This window comes from Oreochromis aureus, linkage group 18 (assembly GCF_013358895.1).
Source record: "Oreochromis aureus strain Israel breed Guangdong linkage group 18, ZZ_aureus, whole genome shotgun sequence".
NCBI classification, from domain to species: domain Eukaryota; kingdom Metazoa; phylum Chordata; class Actinopteri; order Cichliformes; family Cichlidae; genus Oreochromis; species Oreochromis aureus.
In genome coordinates this window covers 21,695,435-21,718,681 of record NC_052959.1, presented here as the reverse complement: position 1 = coordinate 21,718,681, position 23,247 = coordinate 21,695,435, and the positions used below count along the sequence as shown (strand labels likewise).

The 23,247-nt window shown below is 39.5% G+C and overlaps 1 protein-coding gene and 1 long non-coding RNA gene across 4 annotated transcripts; one reads left to right on the top strand and one right to left on the bottom strand.

Annotated features, from left to right (window-relative positions):
• Window positions 1–907: 907 nt before the first annotated feature.
• On the bottom strand, window positions 908–4,485 carry LOC120434475. The gene is made up of 3 exons (XR_005609111.1): window positions 4,029–4,485; window positions 1,888–1,971; window positions 908–992 (listed from the first exon to the last, which is right to left on the bottom strand). It is a non-coding gene; the product is annotated as an uncharacterized LOC120434475 (long non-coding RNA).
• On the top strand, window positions 1,889–22,503 carry LOC120434472. 3 transcript variants are annotated; one of them, XM_039602625.1, is made up of 4 exons: window positions 1,889–1,986; window positions 2,758–2,846; window positions 13,523–21,545; window positions 21,659–22,503. In XM_039602625.1, exon 3 carries the CDS (start codon window positions 13,547–13,549, stop codon window positions 21,536–21,538), a length of 7,992 nt encoding a protein of 2,663 aa, XP_039458559.1. In that variant the 5' UTR covers window positions 1,889–1,986; window positions 2,758–2,846; window positions 13,523–13,546; the 3' UTR covers window positions 21,539–21,545; window positions 21,659–22,503. The 3 variants fall into 3 exon arrangements, with proteins under 3 accessions (XP_039458559.1, XP_039458558.1, XP_039458557.1); XM_039602624.1 differs by having other exon boundaries at window positions 1,922–2,035; XM_039602623.1 differs by having other exon boundaries at window positions 1,980–2,846.
• Window positions 22,504–23,247: the final 744 nt, after the last annotated feature.

The following is a 23,247-nucleotide window of genomic DNA, read 5'->3' as shown; positions in this document are numbered from 1 at the left end:
TTGGTGGCTTTCTAGCAGCACCTGTAACATTCAGCAGTCGCCTCATTGTTCTGACACACAAAACTATCCACTACACTACACACTAACTACACAAGACATCTCAAAAGTCGCTCTCTCTCTTTCTTTTCGCTCTTTCTCTCTCGACCAAATGTCATGTTGCCATATCATTTTTTGATTGGTGGACATGGTACATTTTTCCACCAACATGAAAGGGGTGTCTTTTGTTTTGTTTTATGTTTTTATTTTTGGCCATAAGCAGAGAGTGCTTGCTAGTGCTGCCCTTGGACAGTAAACATGACAAAAGTATTCAGGAAAAAACACCACGTATTATATTGTTTATCATGACTCTGGTTTTACGTGGCCTATCAACACAATTTAAAAAATGGTATATAGCACCTTGTTGCTGTGTCATCTTGAAGTGGTCGAGTTTCTTGTTAGTAACGGTAATGGCGTTGTAACGATAGAAATAGTAATTAGTTAGATTACTTGTTACTGAAAAAGGTAACACTGTTATTCCCATCACTGAATTTAACTGAATATATATGTTGAAGTCTGACATTGATTCTTGATCATATTTGCACCCTAACGCAATACTGAAACAGCAGCGAGGTCACTGCTAAGGGGAAGTAAGACTTCAGTGGTATTTCTGCTGATACACAGCAAATTACTAATAAAACTTTAAACTATTGTTATTCTTTATGTATGGCCAAGATGAATGTTGTGATGATGTTTTTTCAGATATTTGTAACCTTTTTAACCTTACCAATAAACATTAGGATTCTAAAATGTAAATAACAAGAGGCAGCTTTGCATTAAAATGACAGGTTTATTCATTTTATTAAATCAATATTAAAAGTTTAGAATTTTGTTTTTGTTTGTTTTGTTGGTGTTGTTTTTCTTTTTTTTAAATTGTATGATATTCTGTCTCCAACTGGTCTGGATCACATCTGTAATGGAGAGGACCACTCAGCCCATCTGCTCAGTCACTCCATCTACAAAAGAAAAAACCAAAAGCAAAAAGTGAATAAATCTAATGAGAAAAAAAAAACATAACAAACTTTTATACTCATTTATTCATTCAAGATTTTCTACTTAATATGCATGTCAATAGAAAATTGTACTTAGTAGTCAGTATAATCTTTTAATAATATAAGTCTGCGAAAGATAGAATACTGCATGATGACCGCTTTATGACTCAGACTGTTGTTTTTTTCTGTGACCCGTTATCATGCAGGGAAGGAGCAGTTCCTGCTAGTGATAGATAAGAACTGAGCAAGCAGTTTCACTTCGTACCAGGAAGAGAAGCCTCTCCTGGCACACACACACACATATACACATCCACATTCCAATGTCATGAACAAATGCACCTACTGTTGTATAAATAAAGATCAGAGCAGGAGCAGAGCGCACTTCACAAGGCCCCCACTCTCGTGTGAGTTCTCTGTGACTGCTCTTACAAGTAAAAACTGCAGCGTGTGTGTGTTTCTCCTCTTTGATTCTCAGCTGAAGAAGTGTCATAGAATACATCTCTTGACAATGCATCATTGTCGTTTTATGGTCAACCATAAATTAGGGACATTTCAACAAAATTTCTCAGAAAACTCGTAACTTTTCTATATTGGGAAGATGGGATGTACCACTGTGAGAGTAGCCTGGTGGAATAATCCAAGTGAAAATATCTTTAATCTGAAAAGTCAACATTTGTTTTCATTGTCACGTTTCTAAGCCCTTACATGCCTCGACCTTTGCAAACAGCTCAAATGACTAACTCTGAAAGCGGAAATAAATAGCTGGTGAAACAACCCCAAAACATTAAGTTTAAAAAAAGCACAAAAAAGCACACGGGACATAACATGTCCCGTTACAGCGACTCAAAACGAAACTCACGGGCAGAATAAAAGCTCAGATGGGGACACAAACTGTGGTTTTCTGGATGACACAGCTGTAAACCCAGACGGTGTTGGAGATCCTCTGAAACAAAGACGTGTAAGTTTGTCTTTACGTCGAGACAGCAGGAAATCACACCAAGAGACAGGTGAAAAGCATAAATGTGTTATTTTATATGTGGCAGACTTCAGAACACTTCATGCACATCCAGTGTGAGCCAAGGACGTTCTTTCATATCTGTTTATACTTAAATGTGACCAATAATCAAATTTGATTTGATTAAATGACTGATTTAAATGCATACTTCTTCAGTCAATATGTGATTTATGCACAGACTTTCAGCTTTACTTCGAGAGGTTATCCTAAAGTATGGCTATTAGCTGCTAGGAGTTATGGCCATTATTACATATAAAGCATAAAACAGTGCAATGATGAGACGTTGTTTTTGTATTGCTTTTATTTTGACATAGAAAGAAAGTAAGTGCTGTATTTTGTGTGTGTGTTCATTTCTAGATTTGGCTATTAAATAGTCTGTTTGACTGGGTTTTGTTTGACAGCTATGTTCTGTTGTTCCAGTTACTTTGCACACACTAAGTTAACATGATTTGGAGCTATGAAGACACACAGACCTGCATAGTGTTGTTCAGATGGACTTGTTTTGCATATTTATATTTCCCAAAGATACAGTTAGAAAATACTGATGGAGAGATGCGCTGAGGAGAAAAGACTTTCAGCCAAATTCCTCTGCATATGAGCAGCATGGGCTGTCAAAGATATTACTAAAATATTATTAAAATAAGACACTGGTTAGCATTTTGCACTTCTGTTTTTCCCTTGTTGTTTCTCAGTCCCCCCATTCTCTCTTCACAGTTCTACATCTTCAGAAATACAAGCAAAGGAGTGCGGAGTCGGGAAATGGGAATTCAACAAAACTGAACCAGTCGTCATTTCAAAGCAAAGTATGTAGGATAAACTGTATGGTGTGTCCATTGTTTAGTTATAGCCTGGGCCTACTGCTGTATTAATGACATCTTATTAATTCATCTAAGATTTGGGGACAGCTTCCACAATACATTCACAATATAAAATATTGCTGGAGAGACAGCTAGTTAAAATCATGTCATTTGCTTTTATGTTTATTTTTGGGCATCCTGTGTTATTGTGCTTTAAGTTTTTGGAGTTTTCTATTGCAAATATTCATGGTTAGTTTCGTGTTTTCATCCTTGGGCTATTCTTATTTACAGTTTTGCAGGTTTAGTTCTTGGTTATAGTTTGATTATAGTCACTGTTTCAGTCTATACCACCTTCCCTGTTTTGTTAATTCACCATCTCCGTGTAAGATGTTCTCATGCTTTAGTTATTTCCTGGTTTATTTTGGAAGCTCTTGTCTCATGAGTTTTGCTTCACTTTGCAATCTGCCTCCTTCTCTGTCTGCTTTTGGGTCCACACTTGAACCAACTCCAAACATGACATTATCACCATTCACCTCACACTTAAAGAAACATACTTAGATGGTACTAAGATGCTGCCGTGATGCCTGTTGTTTTCTATGGTCCCCTCCCCAATCAGAGAAGGAGTGACATGTTTAGCTGCATGTTCTTCTTAAATTGCTGGTGTAACCCCTCTCAGTGTCTATTTCTGGTGCTGTATGAGTAAAACTCTCTGGACTCGAGATGGGTAGAGCTCAGGTGTGGTTTATTCCCCCTTTTGAGGGTCTCTGCAATAACATGGGACATGAATACCATGGGTTTCCAGCAACAGGATTCCGCCCAAACACAGCAAAAGCTTCGTTGCTACTACGGGATAAACAAATGATCGTATAGTGGAACTCTTAGTTTTCTCAAAATTAATAAAAACCAAAAATTGATTGAAAAATAAAATGGCAACAAAACTTATTACGGAAAATAAAATATTACTGCATTGTGGTTTAGGTAAAAAAAAGAGAGAAATTAATTCACTTAAATGCACATTCATATTCATGTGAAAATAAATAAACTTCCAGACCAAAGCCAAAATGTCCTTTCATGTACAATAGTAAATGGAACAATGCTGCCATCTACTGGGCAAAACTTAATAAGCAGTATTTCCTAAACAGAATTAACCAGCAGCTCAACCAAATACATGTTTCAAAATACACATACCTGCAATAACATGGGACATGAATAACCACGGGTTTCCAGCAACAGGATTCCGCCCAAACTATCAAAGGAAGTTTCAAATTATTAGACACAACAGTCTCCTCTAGCTGTTAGCCGCTAGCTCAGCGTGTCCATTTTTGTTCTACCGTCTAACCCATTAATTTCAAAACAAGATCATAAAACCGAAATCTACTCAGTTACTTTCGTTGCTACTAAACGGATAAGCTTTGGGAAAACCAGTTTACCAGTAGCAGACTTCCGTTGTGGATTTTCAAAATAAAAGTTTCAGAACCAAATCATTCAAAATAAATCCATGGTTGCGATCCCAAGTTTAACAGGAATTTAAACATAACAAAACCATGTTAATTCTTTGACATCGTTACACTGGCTGTCTGAGTGGTGTCCAAGAAACGATGTGGGCTTCAGAGATAACTGGCAAACCTTCTGGAGAAAACCTGGTCTTGTTAGGAGAGACGGCATCCATCCCACTTTGGATGGAGCAGCTCTCATTTCTAGAAATATGGACAAATTTATTAAACCCCCCCCCCCCCCCCAAAAAAAATATGACTATCCAGAGTTGGGACCAGGAAGCAGAGTTGCAGTCTTACACGCCTCTCTGCAGCTTCTCTCCTCCTGCTACCCCCCCAAAAACCCACCTCCATTGAGACTGTGTCAGCTCCCAAACAGACAAAAAACAAACTATAAACCAGCAATAAGCAACTTAAACATAAAAAAATCACAAAGAAAGAACAATACAGTATCCACATCTGAACCAAAGAGTAAAACGGTGAAATGTGGACTATTAAATATTAGGTCTCTCTCCTCCAAGTCTTTGTTAGTACCAGGGGCGATTTTAGCCCATTTTTGGGGGTGCTTCAGCACCCCCAAAATGAATCAAAGCACCCCCAAAGATTTCTTACTTTTTTTGGACAATATTTGCTGTCTGTGTGACACACTGCTAAAAATATAAAAACCATACAGTACTTGGTTGAAACATAACATTTTAACAACAAAAGTATAGATAACACCCCCCCTCCCAAAATGGTTTGTTCCAGCTCGGCTCTCCCTTACTCTGGCTCTAGCTCTGTTGCTGCCAGAGCGGCAGCAGACGCAGCGGAGCGGAGGTGTAAGTGCCTGGCTTAAAACAGGACATATTAGCTGCATTTAACCTTCAGTTACTCTTTATATAGTTAGGTAGCAGTCAGGCCATGTTTCTTTTTAGCTGAAAAACATTACACCAGGTAACCTGCAGTGTTGAAAACATGTTTTCCGACAATGTTTGCTGCCCTACAATCCGTCCTACTCTGTAGTAAAATCAGCGACATTTGACCGTCCTGTTGCTCCCATTGAAATTTATATAGCATATTTAAAATCTAAAACTAAAAATTGTCCGTAGCCTACTGTTGTTACCACTGTCCTGTTTGAAATGGATACTAACTAGCTAACTGACTGGATGCCCATTAACCTTAAAACTACGGTTGTGTGTGTGTGTGTGTGTGTGTGTGTGTTTGTGTACAGAGAGACAGCCAGGTTCATAAGGGATATAAGGAAGTTTTTTCAAAAAAAGGAGCAACATTCAGGTAAAAGTGTAAAAACAAATGATCCATCAATAAAGGATAATGTTGGATCAGTGTTTCAATATTTATATCTTTTATTAGATGTTCATGTGGTTTGGTTATTTGCCTTTTGGTTGAAAGTACACTGAGAGAGGACTTTTGTTAGTGATCTTAATAGTATTTTTCATATTAATGTAATTTTTCATCTAATTGAATCCAATCTATTTGTGTATGATTGTCAGTCCAAAGAGGGAGAGAGGAAAGAGGGAACGTCAGGAGAAAGTACATGGTCAGGAAGAAGCAGGTAAGAAAACAGACAGGGAACAGTGACAGGCAAAACAGAAACTATTAAACTGACAAAGAGAAAAAACCTGATTTTACTCATACAATCAGGAAGTTGTGTCCTCCCTATATTAAAGCTGCTATACAGAAGCTGCAAAACAAACTGGGTTGAAACATTTTGACCCTCTTTAACAACATTCCAACATTATCATTGATTGGGAGATTAAAATTAATGATATATTTTTATGGTTCAGCCACAACTCTACTAAAACCTCAGCCAGTAATAGGTGGGCCAACTTTTGGACTGTCCAGTTGTCTGTATGACTGTCGCAGTACAGTATCAGAAAGTGCCAAACAGCCCTGGTGGAGTGAGGAGCTGTAAAGAGAAGCAGAGTGCTCTGTTTATATTCTAAAAGTGTTTTAAGCTTGTTTCAAAGATTCTGTACAGCAGCTTTAAATGTTTTCCAAAAGCACACATACACTTATCAGTGTTTCTCAAACTTTTTACAGTGTGTACCACCTGAGAAAAATGTCAAGCTCTCCCAAGCACCACTATGAAAGCATGAAACTCATAAATCTTACAACACAAAATTAGTATTATTAAATTAGTAAAATTAGTATCTGCAGTAAAGATTTTTATTTGTAATAATTTATTCTGTTTTGGGAGTATTTTTATGTATCTGTATTATATTATACACACACATTAAAAGTGAATCTCTGTCCAAATAATGCGCTCAGTTTACTTCTTACTCACTATGAGCATCATTCATTATTCTCCCCCAGTAATTAAGGTTAGGATATGTATTTTTTTTTTATCCCAATCCATTCTTCTTTTGCAGCATTTAAATAACCTTGATCAGATTTGATGGTTTTGTTACAGACTTTTCAAAAAAGTGTTTTGCCTTTCTTTCTCAAATGTGGGATTAAATTGTTAAAATGTACAAAACAGTGATGTCATGTTTTGTGACGAGGACCCAGGCACAGAGAGACTTGTTGAATTTAAGAATCTTATGATTTAAGAAAGAAATTTGCAGACTTGCACAGAGATGGTAAATTATGATGACTGATAACGGAGACGAAGACAACAGACGACGAGGACAGGGAGGAACAGGGGTTTAAATGCACCAAGGAGACAGTCAGAGAGAACTCGGGACAACTGGAGACATTTAAGGATGCAGGGACTGACAGAGACAGGGAAGAAGTCTCATCGTGACGTGTAAAGTTTATCTTGCCTGGCTGGGCAGCTCTCTGGGTGCTCAGCACCCCCAAAGCTCTGATCCTAGAATCGCCCCTGGTTAGTACATGACTTAATAATTGATCAACAAATCGATTTACTCTGCCTTACAGAAACCTGGTTGCAGCAGGATGAGTATGTTAGTTTAAATGAATCAACACCCCCGAGTCATTCTAACTACCAGAAATCTCAAAGCACAGGCCGAGGGGGCGGTGTGGCAGCAATTTTTCACACCAGCCTATTAATTAACGAAAGACCAAGACAGACTTTTAATTCATTTGAAAGCCTGATGCTTAGCCTTGTCCACCCAGCTGTAAAACTCAGAAACCAGTCTTACTTGTTATCATCTATTGTCCACCTGGGCCTTAAATGTAGCTTGCCATCACCAGTGTGTGAATGGGTGGATGACTGGATGTGTAAAGCGCTTTGGGGTCCTTAGGGACTAGTAAAGCGCTATACAAATACAGGCCATTTACCATTTACCATTTAAACAGAGTTTCTGTCTGATTTTTCAGACGTTTCATCTGATTTAGTGCTCAGCTCAAATAAAATAATTATTGTCGGTAATTTTAACATCCATGTAGATGCTAAAAATGACAGCCTCAACATGGCATTTAATCTGTTATTAGACTCAATTGGCTTCTCTCAAACTGTAAAAGAACCCACCCACCACTTTAATCACACTCTAGATCTTGTTTTAACATATGGCATAGAAACTGAACATTTAACAGTGTTTCCTGAAAACCCTCTGCTGTCTGATCATTTTCTGATAACATTTACATTTACAATAATTGATTACACAGCAGTGGAGAGTAGACTTTATCACAGTAGATGTCTTTCTGAAAGCGCTGTAACTAAGTTTAAGACTATAATCCACCCACTGTTATCATCTTCAATGCCCTGTACCAACATAGAGCAGAGCAGCTATTTGAATGCTACTCCAACAGAGGTCGATTATCTTGTTAATAATTTTACCTCCTCACTATGTACGACTCTGGATACTGTAGCTCCGGTGAAAACTAAGGCCTCAAATCAGAAGTACCTGACTCGGTGGTATAATTCTTAAACACGTAGCCTAAAGCAGATAACTCGTAAGTTGGAGAGGAAATGGCGTTCACAAATTTAGAAGATCATCATTTAGCCTGGAGAAATAGTTTGTTGCTTTATAAGAAAGCCCTCCGCAAAGCCAGAACATCTTACTATTTGTCACTGATTGAAGAAAATAAGAACAACCCCAGGTTTCTCTTCAGCACTGTAGCCAGGCTGACAAAAAGTCAGAGCTCTGTTGAGCCAACCATCCCTTTAACGTTAACTAGTAATGACTTCATGAACTTCTTCACAAATAAAATTTTTAACATTAGAGAAAAAATTACCAATAATCATCCCGCAGATGTAATATTATCTACAGTAGGCCTGCACAATAAATCGAAAATTTATTGTCATCGCAATATCAGCCTGTGCGATGGGCCCATCGCAAAAGACGGCGTAAACTGCGATAATTGGGTACCTTAAAATGTTTACACACGTGCTTTAACGAATTTACCAATCAAAGAAACCCCTTTACACATTTGACCAGTTGAATAGAGCCCTTCACGGCATTAACCAATCAAATGGATTAGAGGCCCGCCTCCTACGCAGGTGGGGAGCGAACAACGCTGCAGCAACGAGTCAGAGTTGTAAAGGCTGAGAGCGAGACGCATGACGAGAACACTTCTGACTATGAACTCGTGCCTAAAAAAAAATAGTAACTTGCTTATTTGGAGGTACTTTGGACGTTCTCCAAACACAGGTACTCCGCAAAACTTGCCGAACACTCGTGGCAACCACCAGAGGAAACACGACTAATCTCCACCATCATCTTCAATACAACCACAGAGAACTGTTTGAAGAGTTCCAGAAAGATAGGGCTAGCCAAACAAAGGTTGCTAATGTTAAGACAAAGAGCACAGCAGTCCAACAGCCATCTCTGTATCTGAGTTTTTCAAGTGGAACTCATGAGAAAATGTCGAAGCGCTACAAAGAAATAACAGACGCCATTACACATTTTTTGACAAAGACATGATGCCTATAAATACAGTTAGCAGAGAGGGCTTCACCAGTCTGATACATAAAGTGGACCGGAGATACCGCATCCCCTCACGAAACTACTTTTCCCATGTCGCCATTCCACAAATGTACGAAACATGCCGCAAGACCGTCATGTTTGAACTGAGCCAAGTTGAAAACTACACAAGCCCTACAGTAAAGTTTCCTCTCCAGTTTTGACTTACATCATAACTACTTGGTGAGTGGTAAAATGATGAACAACTGTGTTAAGGGAAAATCCCAAACAGAAGTCTGCCAAGGCAAACAGAAACACAGTGAGACAAAATACTTAATCACATGTACATGGGTGAACGTCTCCGCAGAGAGTCACACAGTGTACCTCTTTATTCGTGCATTTATAGTCACTGGTGCCCACACAACAGGGCGGCGTATTTTCGCTCTTCTCAGAAAAATGACTATACAACAGTATGTGGCTATCTTACTGGAACATTCCGTTCCGGAATGTTAGTGCGTAGGGAGTGAAGATAAGAGTGGTTCAGGTGTATGTGTGTGTGTTGTGAGATTCAGAAGGACGCAACCCTTCTTCTTGTTAGAGAGCGCAGATAAAAGTGTCCAGCTCTCCTCTTCCTGCTTGTTCAGCTATTATCGCTGTGAGAAAGAATTTATAAAACAGTCTTGTAGTGGACAACAGTCTAAGTCATCAAAATGTCAACATACAGTATTCTATCATATGCAAACTTATATCATTAAAAGCTTATACTGACTACTAAGTACAATTTTCCATTGACAAACTGCATTGAGATAATTTGCAGTATAATTTAAGTTATGTTTATTTAAAACTAATTATAGAGACCCGGAAGGATGTCTTTCAGAATTCAAGCCTCAGAAATTTTTTTTATGGGGTCAATGTTTCAATGTTAAAGTGCACTTTGCTGTTACACTGCTAATAGAGCAGCTTTCTTTAAATAAAACTGTTGCAGTAAAATGGAAATTATGTATTCTTTTTTTGTTTTGTTTTTTGCTATTTATTTTATCGCAAGTCATATCGTTATCGCAATATTGATCACAGTTATCGCACATCGCAGGTTTTCCTAATATCGTGCAGCCCTAATCTATAGCTACTTTTAGTACCACTGATATTCATTTAGACTCTTTTTCTCCAATTGATCTTTCTGAGTTAACTTCAATAATTAATTCCTCCAAACCATCAGTGTGTCTTTTAGACCCCATTCCTACAAAACTGCTCAAAGAAGTCCTGCCACTAATTAATGCCTCAATCTTAAATATGATCAACCTATCTCTAATAATCGGCTATGTACCACAGGCCTACGAGCTGGCAGTAGTTAAACCTTTACTTAAAAAGCCATCTCTAGACCCAGCAGTCTTAGCTAATTATAGGCCAATCTCCAACCTTCCTGTCATATCAAAAATCCTTGAAAGAGTAGTTGTCAAACAGCTAACAGATCATCTGCAGAGGAATGGCTTATTTGAAGAGTTTCAGTCAGGTTTCAGAGCTCATCACAGCACAGAAACAGCTTTAGCGAAGGTTACAAATGATCTTCTTATGGCCTCTGACAGTGGACTCATCTCTGTGCTTATCCTGCTAGACCTCAGTGCAGCGTTCAATACTGTTGACCATAATATCCTATTAGAGCGATTAGAACATGCTGTAGGTATTACAGGTACTGCGCTGCAGTGGTTTGTATCATGTCTATCTAATAGACTTCAATTTGTACATGTAAATGGAGAGTCCTCTTCACACACTAAGGTCAGTTATGGTGTTCCACAGGGTTCAGTGCTAGGACCAATTCTGTTTACATTATACATGCTTCCCTTAGGCAGCATCATTAGAAGACATAGTATACATTTTCACTGCTATGCAGATGACACGCAGCTCTATCTATCCATGAAGCCAGATAACACACACCATCTAGTTAAACTTTCTGCTTCTTAATTCAGATAAAACTGAGGTTATTGTACTCGGCCCTGAAAATCTTAGAAATATGGTATCTAACCAGATTCTTACTCTGGATGGCATTACCTTGGCCTCCAGTAACACTGTGAGGAACCTTGGAGTCATTTTTGACCAGGACATGTCCTTCAACGCACATATTAAACAAATATGTAAGACTGCTTTCTTCCATTTGCGCAACATCTCTAAAGTTAGAAATATCCTGTCTCTTAGTGATGCTGAAAAACTAGTTCATGCATTTATTACTTCCAGGCTGGACTACTGTAATTCATTATTATCAGGATGTACTAAAAACTCTCTGAAAAGCCTTCAGTTAATCCAAAATACTGCAGCAAGAGTCCTGACAGGGACTAGAAAGAGAGTGTATATTTCTCTTGTTTTGGCTTCCCTTCATTGGCTTCCTGTTAAATCTGGAATTGAATTCAAAATCCTGCTCCTCACATACAAGGTCTTAAATAATCAGGCCCCATCTTATCTTAATGACCTTGTAGTACCATATCACCCTATTAGAGCACTTCGCTCTCGCTCTGCAGGCTTACTTGTTGTTCCTAGAGTATTTAAAAGTAGAATGGGAGGCAGAGCCTTCAGTTTTCAGGCCCCTCTTCTGTGGAACCAGCTTCCAGTTTGGATTCAGGAGACAGACACCATCTCTACTTTTAAGCTTAAACTTAAAACTTTCCTTTTTGTTAAAGCATTTAGGGCTTAGTTATGCTGCAATAGGCATAGGCTGCTGGGGGACTCCCATGATGCATTGAGTTTTTCCTTTCCAGTCACCTTTCTCACTCACTATGTGTTAATAGACCTCTCTGCATTGAATCATATCTGCTATTAATCTCTGTCTCTCTTCCACAGCATGTCTTTATTCTTTTTTCCTTCTCTCACCCCAATCGGTCACAGCAGATGGCCGCCCCTCCCTGAGCCTGGTTCTGCCGGAGGTTTCTTCCTGTTAAAAGGGAGTTTTTCCTTCCCACTGTCACCAAAGTGCTTGCTCATAGGGGGTCATATGATTGTTGGGGTTTTCTCTGTATCTATTATTACAGGATATACTGTACAATATAAAGCACCTTGAGGTGACTTTTGTTGTGATTTGGCGTTATATAAATAAAATTGAATTGAAATGAATTGAATGCCACAAGTTGACAGGGAAGCTTTTGTTTTGGGGGTGCTTTAAATGTAAAATGAAAGCAATTTACAAAAAGGATTTGAAATGATGAGTTTATTTCTTTCTTTAAAAGAAGAAAAAACGCTCCTGCTAATTCAACAGATGCCCACAACATGTGGTAAAAGACTTCTGGGCTTAAATCGAGTTAAATGAAGATGAAAATTTAATTTTTTGTATGTTGTTTCTGTTTAGCTGCATTCAAATTATTTTATTTGAATACATATATTACAAGGAGAGCAGAGAGGTAATTCAAAAGCTGGGACCCAGCATGAGTCACTGGCTGCAACTGTCGCCCGCTATTATTTTTTTATTTAATTTTTTCAAAAATGACCTCTGACAAGAAAGCCTAATTTCTGCTGTTCAATACCATTGAAACTGAAACGTTTACAAATTAAGGGGGTGGGGGGTCATTTCCTGAGGGACATGTAAGGTGGTAACATAAACAGGGATATGTGGTCCAACTGACCCAGGCGGGTGATGGGAAAGGCTCTGTAGTAGCTCTGTTTAATGTTGGAGCAGACTTTATCCTTTTCCCAGATGTAGCACAGTTTACATGCAGGTGGAATTTGGGGAACGCTACTTTTAAGTTCAAAGATTAAAGACGTCAGCTTTAATGTGTGCTGCTTCTTATTAAGCTTTCTTATTCAGGTGGGTGCGAATGGCATTATGTAGAAGGCTATGGGCTGAGTTACATTTGGCATTGGAAGCTATATCTAGTGCCGTGGTCAGAATAGCTTGAATCTCATGGGGAAGAAAAATCTCACAAACTCTAAGTCTGGAGAGCAGTGATTGTCCACAGTCGTAGTATTATTTGCCCATTTTTCATTAATATAAAGGCAAAGACCCCCACCTTGTTGTTGTTTCTATGAGTTCTGGTTTCTGTCTTGACAACTGCATTGGGTTTTGCTGGGTAAATCCAAAACTCTGCAGCAGTCCCCAGTGAGTCTATTATCTTCCAGCTGTACCCTCAGCTCATCCATTTTGTTCATAATAGTCTGGCGTTTGTGAGGAAAAGGCTAGGCAGCATAGGTTTGTGGAGTGTTTTCTTTACCCTCACCACCTTGGCAGGCTCGTTTCTGTTTCCTGTATCACTGCCTCTGCCTTCTATCCCAAATGATCCCAGGATCCTGACTTGGGAGATGACCTAAAGCAGCACTTGAGTGACTTTTTGCCTAAATGCTCTGGCACTGACTTGGGGTAGTCTGTGATCATTAAGTTGTTCTTTCTTTTCTTTTTTTCTTCTAGTAAACAAACACCAAACCATCACAAATGGGTAATCAATTACCAAAGGAGAGTAACATGGGAAGCCGCCTGAGATGCTGCAAATGTTTTAAAGTCTTGCCTCCATGCAAATCATTTGAAGACTTATACCAAAGTACTATTTATGGGCGACACATGCATGTGTTCAATGGAGGTGAATACTACAGACCAGTTGGTGACAATGAATTGTATGAATGTGAATATTGCTTTAACAAGCCAATCAGAGATCAAGAGGAAATGACAAGAGAAGAGGAGAGGAAGAGAAGAGAGGAGCAGAGGAGAAGAGAAGAGGAAAGGAAGAGAAGGGAGGAGGAGAGGAGAAGAGAAGAGGAGAGAAGAAGAGAGGAGGAGAAGAGAAGAGAAGAGGAAAGGAAGAGAATAGAGGAGGAGAAGAGAAGAGAAGAGGAGCAACAGAAAGAAAAACTGAATCAAAGACTAAAAGAATCTCACCAACAAGCTAAAGAGCAGCTTGAGAAACAACAGAGTGGCCACATCTCAGATGAATGTGAGTCTAAGCGAGATGTTCTAATAGAGCATCTGGATGAGTTTGAAGCTATCTATGAATCAGGTAGTGACAGCGATGAGCTTCTTGAAATCCTCTCAGTGAAATGCAGTCTTCCACATTCAAATATCAGTCTGAGTCAGCTCACAGCTGATCAGCTCAGTGAGATCCTTTCAGTCCTGGACAAACTTCTGTTTGATGAGTGGATTCGTGCTGCTCCATCCATCAGCACTCTGCAGCACACTCAGGTGTTCATCACAGAGCTCTGTGCTCTGTGTCTGGAAATATCTGAAGGAGTTTCCCTACAAACCATCTGCAATCATATGCAGTCCTATTTGGGATCCATCAGCCAATCAGCATGTGGTGTTTTTGAGAGTTTCCTCTTGACTCAAGCCCTGTATCTGAACCTGATGCACTTTTTCCGTGACGATAGCAGATTTAATAATGATGCTGTCCTCATAGCCAAACAATGGGCAGAATATGAGATTTCCACTGAGAACCTCTTTATAATTGAATTCCTGAGCACCCTCACATCATCACTGCAAAGTGCAGTTGGAAGAGCCTCTGTGTTCACTTTAAAGATGGAAATCCAATGTTTAAAGCTTCTCTTATCCACACTCACAGATCTAAATGGAAAAGAAGCCCACTCAGAATCCACTGAAATGCTCCTCAAACTTGTACAAAGAAACCAATGGACTCCAATGGAAGCAGTCACACTGCTTAAAGCACTGTCACAGAAATATGCAGATGATGATTCCATAACTGAAATCCTTACCTTGGTACAAGTGTATGACATACCACCAGACTGGATAGATGACTGTGGGCGCTCTCTAATCCAGCTCCTTGAATCTGCTGCTCCTGAGAGATTTTGTCAGGATTTCCAAAAGACTCTAAGAGGAAACGATGAGAGCAGTGTAACTGCAGTTTTAGCAGAAGTAAAGATGTTGTGGAATTTGAATGACTCTGCCATTGATATGATAAAAAACATTAACACTGGTGTCCTGAAATATACAGAAAATGTACCAAAAGAGGAACTTTTTATGAAAGATTCATTTAAATGTGAATCTTTGAATTCAGACAACAAACAGAAGTGTCTGTGTCAGCTCTGCAAAGCAGTGTTCAACATAAAAGGCTGGTGGCCCACAGTGAGGCAGGTGGTGCGGTGGTGTGGACTGGTGCTGACTCAGAAAAGTGGAGTGGTACAACTGGTTGGTGTGGAAGAAGACCCATGTGTTACAGCCATGTTTGCAGCCATGCAAGTCTGCATGGGAAACAAACTGGACATTGTGCTGAGCTCTGATGTTCACTCAGAGGAGCAAACAAAGGAGTGGTCTGACTTCTACAAGCACCTTGACATTTCACTCAACACAAACATGAAGAAGACTGATCCATCATTCCAGGATGTCTATGAAGCTGACATTGTTTATGGTACAATGGATGATTTTGTGTCTGATTACTTTAGACAAGGCATAGAGACGATGGAAACAGGGAACCCACAGTTAAATCGTGGATTCATCATTGAAAAACAAAGTCTCAGTGCTTTGCATGCTCTGGAGCTTTCAAGACTCAAAGACGATGACTCCCTGGTGTTTGCTGCAGAGGTCCTGCAGAACCTCATGAGTAAATTTCACAGTGAAGATGTGGAACTGAGACATATGTTTATTAAGGCCCTTTTTCAGGTCCTCCATTGTAACCTAAAAGAAGATACAATTACTGACACAAAAATCATCACCATCTCAAAGAAAATCACAGGGAAGGAATTGCTTTCTAATGAGATCTTTATTTTGACATTTCTTGAAAATCTCTTGCAAGTGTTTGCTAGAGAAACAGAAGCTGTTAAAAACATGACAGATCCTGCGGGCAAATGGTGTTTAGAGAGCTTATTTGCCTGTGTGGAACAATTCCAAGACTTAGACAAAGAAACCAAAGAAGTCTTCAAGATGGTTTCAAATCTTGGAAAAAAAGCACTTTGGTCACCAGTAGAGGCCTTAAACCTTCTTGGTGCATTAACTCACAACCACCATGACAGCGGCTGTATTTCCATCTTGAAGATTTTACATTTGATGGAAACATACCAGGTTTCCTCCAATTGGACAGATGAAAACAATAAATCTCTCATTGAGCTCATACATTCATGCACAACTCAGATTCTGATCCAGCATCTAGAAAAGAGCCTCAGAGGTGAGAAAACTAAAAGGATTGACAACCTTTTTTATGAAATACGGCAGATGAAAGAAATTGTTGAGCAAACACTGAGTAAATCATACAACATAGTAACTCATGTAACAAACCTAATCAAAACTGGTGAAATTAAAAAACACACAGACATAGAGCGAGCTAGGACTCTGAGTCACAGCATGGAGGTTGGGGATTTACAGGAGATCCTTGCAGTCTTATGCAATGCTGTACACCTCCACAAAGCAGAAAGGAAGTGGTTTCCCAGGACAACTCAGATGATAAGCTGGTGCCTGTTGGCCCTGTCTGACACTGGGAAGCTCCTGGAGATGGGAACTGGAGAAGGGAAGTCTTGTGTCATAGCGATGTTTGCAGTGCTGCGTGTGCTTAGAGGTGAAAAGGTGGATGTAGTGTCCAGCTCCTCTGTGTTATGTCAAAGAGATGCTGAAGAATGGGCCAAATTTTACAAATACTTTGGCATTACAGTCGACACAAACACAAATAAAAATGAGGATAAAGATCGGAAAGAATGCTATCAGAAGGACGTGGTCTATGGAACCATTGAAGCCTTTGCTGCTGATCACCTTCGCCAAATATTTGAGATGAAGGATGTGAGGCCTGATCGTAACTTTCAGTGCATCATTATGGATGAAGTGGACTCACTGCTGCTAGATCAAGGAGTGCAGCTGACATACCTGTCCAGCCCCATGGTGTCCATGCAGCACCTGAACATTATTCTCACCATGATCTGGAGCCACGTCAGTCAGTATGGCTTCCTATCTACAGGACACCAGACATTTGTACGAGGTCCTCCTGCTTCATTCTTCAAGGCTATCTATGACTCAATGAACACAGAAGACACTGAAATTAATGATCCAATGGACATTTTAAGTATTGCTGAAGAATCCAACATTGTGTCAAAAGGATTTACAGAAGATATCTACAAGAGTGAAAAGGATGAACTTCTCAGTAAACTGAAAACAGTGAGTCAGGATGCTATGGTTGACTTTTTCAAAGAAATTGAGGACTATGTTCCTTACGGCTTTACTGTTTACACACTAGATGACAAAGGACTGCTCTGTCTTCAAAAGTGCAGTCCATACAATGACCGGGACATCCCAGAGCTTTCATTTCTTGTCTTGGAGGAAGGATTGTGTTGTCCTCTCTATGAGTCAGAAGAAGTTCTCATCAAGCCCATTGCAGAATTGATCTCTGAGAGGATTCAGTACACCCCATGTGAAAACAATAAAGATAAAATCAGCATTCCTGGATTCTTGAAGAATCTGGTGGAGAAGAAAGTCTCAGTGTGGGTTCAGAATGCCTTTCTGGCAATGTTACTGAAACAAGGACGAGAATATGTTGTAGAAAATGACAACGTCTGTCCAGTGGACTTCAGATCCACTGGTATTGTTGAACTGAATAAGAAATGGGGTGATGGTCTGCAGCAGTTTGTGGAGATTAAACACCAAGTCAAACTGAGCACAATTTCAACAGTGACAAACTACATTTCCAACATCTCCTTTTTTGAGAAATACCAGGGAAAAATATACGGAACAACAGGAACACTGGGGAGCAAAGCAGACATTCAGTTTTTGCAGGATCTATATCCAAATCTCTCTGTGTGCAAAATACCAACATTCAACAGAAAGAAGTTATTTGAGGTCAAAGGTACTCTGAAAAAAACAGCTGAAGAATGGAAATCTGAAATAAAACATGTGGTCACGGCTCAGATTTCCCCAAATTCATACAGAGAAGGAAGAGCAGCGTTGGTGATCTGTGAAACTATCAATACAGCCAAAGAGATCTGCGAAGAGCTGAAGAGCAGCATCCCAAGTAAAAAAGTGATTCTCTACTGCCGCAGTGACAGAGACAGTTTGAGTAAAATAGACAAGGAGCTGCTTCCTGGTGATGTCATTGTTGCCACAAACCTTGCCGGCCGTGGCACAGACATTAAAGTGTCCAGAGAGGTGAACAATAATGGAGGATTATTTGTGATCCTCTCCTTCCTTTCTGAAAATACGAGGGTGGAACTCCAGGCATTTGGACGAACTGCACGCAAAGGTAAACCTGGATCTGCTCAGATAATCATCTCCACTGAACACCTGCAGCCATCTTTCCACACAGTGTCCTCTCTGGAGGAAGCCAAGAGCACAAGGGACCGACTTGCAGCAGAAAAGATAAGTCACATGATGAACGATGTTGCTGAGATGAAACTGCGGGAGGACCTGTTTTCAGAATACTGTGAAACACTTCAACATATTTATAACACCACTGATGGAGACGAGGAAAGAGCTGTTGTTGACATGATGAATGAGTTTTGGGGGATTTGGCTCCAAACTAAATCAGAGGAAATTGATCAGTTGAAGAGAAATGAACTGCAAGAGAGTCTGAAAGCTGATTTGTCAAAGGCAAAAAGTCAGTCTGAAAGTAAGACTTCACCATGTTCCAGCATTTATCACTACATCAAGTTTGGAAATATTGCACTGGATGAAAAACAGTGGGATGCTGCAGCCATAATGTTTGAAAAAGCCATGAAACAAGATAAAAGCTGGGCAGCTGTAGCTTTTTACAATCATGCATACTGCACTATACAACAAAAGAAAGCAGATTACCTCACTAAGGCCATAGATGATCTAATGAAGGCACAGGAATCTCTGAAGTTTCTCAATGAGGAACTAATAGTCTGTCTTCAGTTTGTAAAAATGTCCTCTGCAGACTCAGCCAACAGCAACCCAACCAGCCTGGAAAAACAGTTATCAACCAGGTCTACAATGTATAGTTACTTTGATAAAAACATTACTGAGGCCATCCAAAAGTTAGAAGAAATAAGAGAGAAAGGCAGGAATCCAATTACCCAAAAATCTCCCATGTTCTCACTATTTTCAGATACTGATGAAGATCTCCAAGATGAAGTTTACAATCTCTACAGACGAGGTCTGAAATATGTGTTTTCTGTGAAAGAAAAGCCTCGTTTCTCATGGGAAGGTCTTCTGGTGTTCTTTCTTGGCGTTTTAAAGATTGTTGGAGGAGCACTGCTCACTGTATTTACATTTGGCACATTTGCTCTAGTTGGAATGGGACTCATTACTGAGGGAATATCAGACTGCATCACTGGCATTGAGGCCATGAGGACAGGAGAATTCAGCTGGAAGTCATGGGCTATAGACAAAGCCATTTCTATTGGTGTCTCTCTCATTGGGTTCGGAGTTGGAAAGCTGATATCAAAGGGCTTCAAATGTTTTAAAACCTTACTTAAATTTGGCAAACAGCTTAAGTCAATGCCAAAATTTCTCTCTAGACAAGCTAAAGATGGCCTCAGTGTTGTTTTAAAGGCAAATATGAAGAATGCCGTAAAATACACAGCTAAACAAATTGCAGAAGAACTCATCACCTTTGGAGTGGGAAAGATAGAAGATAAAATACTTGAAAAAATATTAGAAGGAATCAAAAGCATAGTGAAAGAGACAACTGATCACGAAGTGAAATTAAAAATAGAAAAAGAGCCTCCATCTTCATTAGTAGACTTCATTATTCTTTCACAACTTGAGGACAAAAAACAACTTCATGACCTAAACAACGAGAGAAGAAAGAAAGAGCTGCTGGCCGTTTTCACAGAGTTAAGCAAAACTGCAATACAGCCATTCTATGCAGACCTCAGCTGGCAGAACAAACTGAATTCATCCCTCTTCACAGTGATTGAAAAAGCTAAATCACACACTGGAGGAAAAGCAAAAGCAATTCTGACAGTTATACAAGGTGTCCACATGGTCACACTGGCAGGAGAAGCCATCACTGCAGTGCTCAGCCTGTCAGACAAGTTCTTTTCAAATTTTCATGAACAGCTGAAAATATTTAAAGAAAAGCAACAAAAATCAGAGACTGTGAATATAAGTGATCTGTCTGCAGAAGACATTAAACTGTTGAAAGATTTCAAGCAGGATTTAGCCGGCACCATCAGTACTTTATTGGCTGATGCTTTGGTAGAAGTTTTCCACCAAAAGGTCTCCAGTCACATTTTTTCTATTGTTAAAGGCCAGGCAAATGGTGTTATTGGTAAATATGTGAGAAAGGGTTTAAAGAGTGACAGAACAGAGGAAAAGCTCAGAGCTGGACAGAACAACAGATACATTGCATACATGCCAAGAAAACTGAATTCTAAACACAAAGTTGAAGGAGAGGCAGGTCAACACTCACAATCACATGCTGAAAACATCAAGAACTCCACGACTGCAGGCACCATCCTTGATATCAGAGTCCTGTCAGAAGCCACTGGCACTAAAGTTGTCATCCTAACAGAGGACAGCAATGGAAGACTTACCAAAATGCAGGAGCTGAGCCCAGACACTCGACATGCCAATCAAACTGTGACCCTGATCTACAGACCAAAGAGTGACCAATACCCCAATAGCCATTATGATGTGCACATCAATAACCAGACAGTGAGCATAGACAACAAAGGCAAGAGCTGTCTGTTTTATGCTTTGGCACGTGGAATGAAACCACAAGCCAGCAAAGAAGAGATCACTTTGGAAGCAAATCGTCTTCGATCTGTGGAGGCCGATACTCTCCTCAGACACCCAGGCCAATGGGAGCCTTTCATCAAGCGGAAAGAATTAACTGAAACAATCAGGGGAGGGGACTGGTACATGTTAGAGGGAGCTGGAGCCAGAAAAGTCATAAAAGAAAGCAAAAAGTTACGCCAGGAAGAAGTTGGAAAAGTAAAAAAATACAAAGATTGGCAAACATATGCAAAAGAAAATAAAGGAATTGGAAAGTTCATCAATGCAGATCACCAGCCACCAGTCAGTAGTATATTGAAGGCCCATGAACAGAACCAGAATAGCAGATTAGCAAAGGCCATGCTTGAACTGGCAACAAACTCATCTACTGGGAACATTTCTGATGTGCACAAATATCATGGCCGTGAACTTCCAACAGTTTATGTGCCTGCAGAAGTACATCGTGAATTTCCCAGTACAAAATCACCAGCCTTCAGAGACCTTTTGACTAAAACCATAAGTAATGATGATGTTGTGGGTACTTTCAAGCTGACGATCCTTGGTTCAATGCCAAGATTCTGGTTGGATAGTAGCAGGAACTTCAAAAACTTTCAGAATACAAATATAAGCAAAAGCAGACTTAAAGATTTTGAAAACAGTTTTCCACACCACAGTGAAAAGATGGTAAATAAATGGTGTGACCAGCTTAAAAACAAAGGTGTTATGACAGATGACCATCTAACTACTATTAATAATTGGATCGCTAACCAGGGCTACAAAGATCAAAATGATCCACACAGGAAAGAAGTTGCCAACCTCCTCTGATGAAAAGGTAACGTCAAATTTTACATCATATTATATGTGATTCATAATGAAAGGGATGGGAGGTACCTGCATGCATTGTGGTAAACATCTGACCAGAGGGGATTTCTGTTTTCTTTTCAGTTTGCAAGAGAAGAGAATGTGACTCTTACAAGCAAATGAAGTACAGTGAAAACCTGGAGATCTTCCACCTGTCTAATCATCATTATCAGATATCTCTGTGCCTTTGGTTTAATTTTAACTTAATTTTTGTACTTATCACAGAAAAAAAAAGAAAGTCCTAACTGCTTGTTGAGCCATTATAGCTTAATGTAGATTGCAAACTTAGGACAGGTTTTGTGTTTTGTTTTGTTTTTTATTTTGTTTTTTGTTGCGCACAAAGAGCTTACTAAAATGATGCAACAAAGTATTTCTTGTAGTACATTACTAATCACTCTGAAAGGCTTCTAAATCATCCACAAAGTACCTGAGTGCCCTCCAGTGTTCAAGAGACAAACTACACATGTGTCATATTAAGATTTAGCAACTTGATTTTCTTTTTTGTTGGTTGGAGCACAAGGTGACAGCTGGAGTGATTCTGCAGAGCCTGACTGTGAAAGGAGCTCTGGAAATAAAGAAACTGCTTGAGATGAATCACAGAAGCTACAGGAAAAAAAAACCTGCATGTAGTTCTCTGTCAGCAGCATCCCATTCGTTATCTTGCAAACGGTGTATAATTTTTGTTTAATTCAGTGTAACTATGATGGTGGTGGTGAGGGGGGGTTAACAGTGAAATTATAAAATATATTATTTCTATGGAAATGTTTTTACACAATAGTGGACAATAAAACTGCAGGGAAATGTACCAATATGATATTACATACTTTAAAAGTTTATCTAAATGTATTTAAAACATACTGGTGAAAACGGCCTATAAACATAATTGGCCACTGTTATGAACATTCTGAAATAAATAGAATTACACACAAGCTGGTTGTCTTTGTGAGTTTTTAATTTGTCTTTGCAAAGGGGTCAGAGCAACAATACAAATTTAATCAAGATTCAATCAACCAGGTTCAATCAAAGTCATCACTCTGTGTCATATGGAAACCATGTTGCTGTTTTTAGATGGAATAGGCACCGTTAGTGTGAAGCAACAGTTATAAGAAACAAATTTCAGATTTACGGAAAATTGGACCCAAACACAGGACTTCCTGATTACTCAGTTAAATTTTCAGTCTATTTCATTTCATTATTTATTTGTGTTCTATCCAGATCCTGGCTGTGGGTGGGATTCAGGGGCCTCTTCCTGTAATTGAATCTAATGGCATGCTAGTGGTTCCAGTCTCTCTCTGATCTCTGCCTTCACCCGGGGCGGGGTGGTGTTGTGTCAAAGCCCCCCAAAGCTGGCCTCCCCCACTCTCTCACTGGCCAATGTTAGGGCCTTCCTCTCTTTTAATTACTATATTGGCCATAAGTCTGTTAGGGTGCCTGGCTTGTTGACCCAGTGTTTTGTGTTTTTGGTTCTTTGATTTTGTTTATTTCATTATATTCTAGCTTTGTCTTATGGGTTATGGGATTATTCTTAGTTTAGGTTCTCTGTGTGGGTTTTGTTAGAGTTTTAGTGTTTTGGTTTTCTGTCTGTGATCCATAGTTGCTGTCTCCTCTGTCTGCTGTATCCCCGTGTCAAGTCCGCGTTTCTGTGTTATGTTTCCTGTTTTACTTTAAAGGTC

Excerpts from the sequence above, each read along its gene's own strand:
- LOC120434472 (XM_039602625.1), top strand. The coding sequence starts at position 13,547 with ATGGGTAATCAATTACCAAAGGAGAGTAACATGGGAAGCCGCCTGAGA.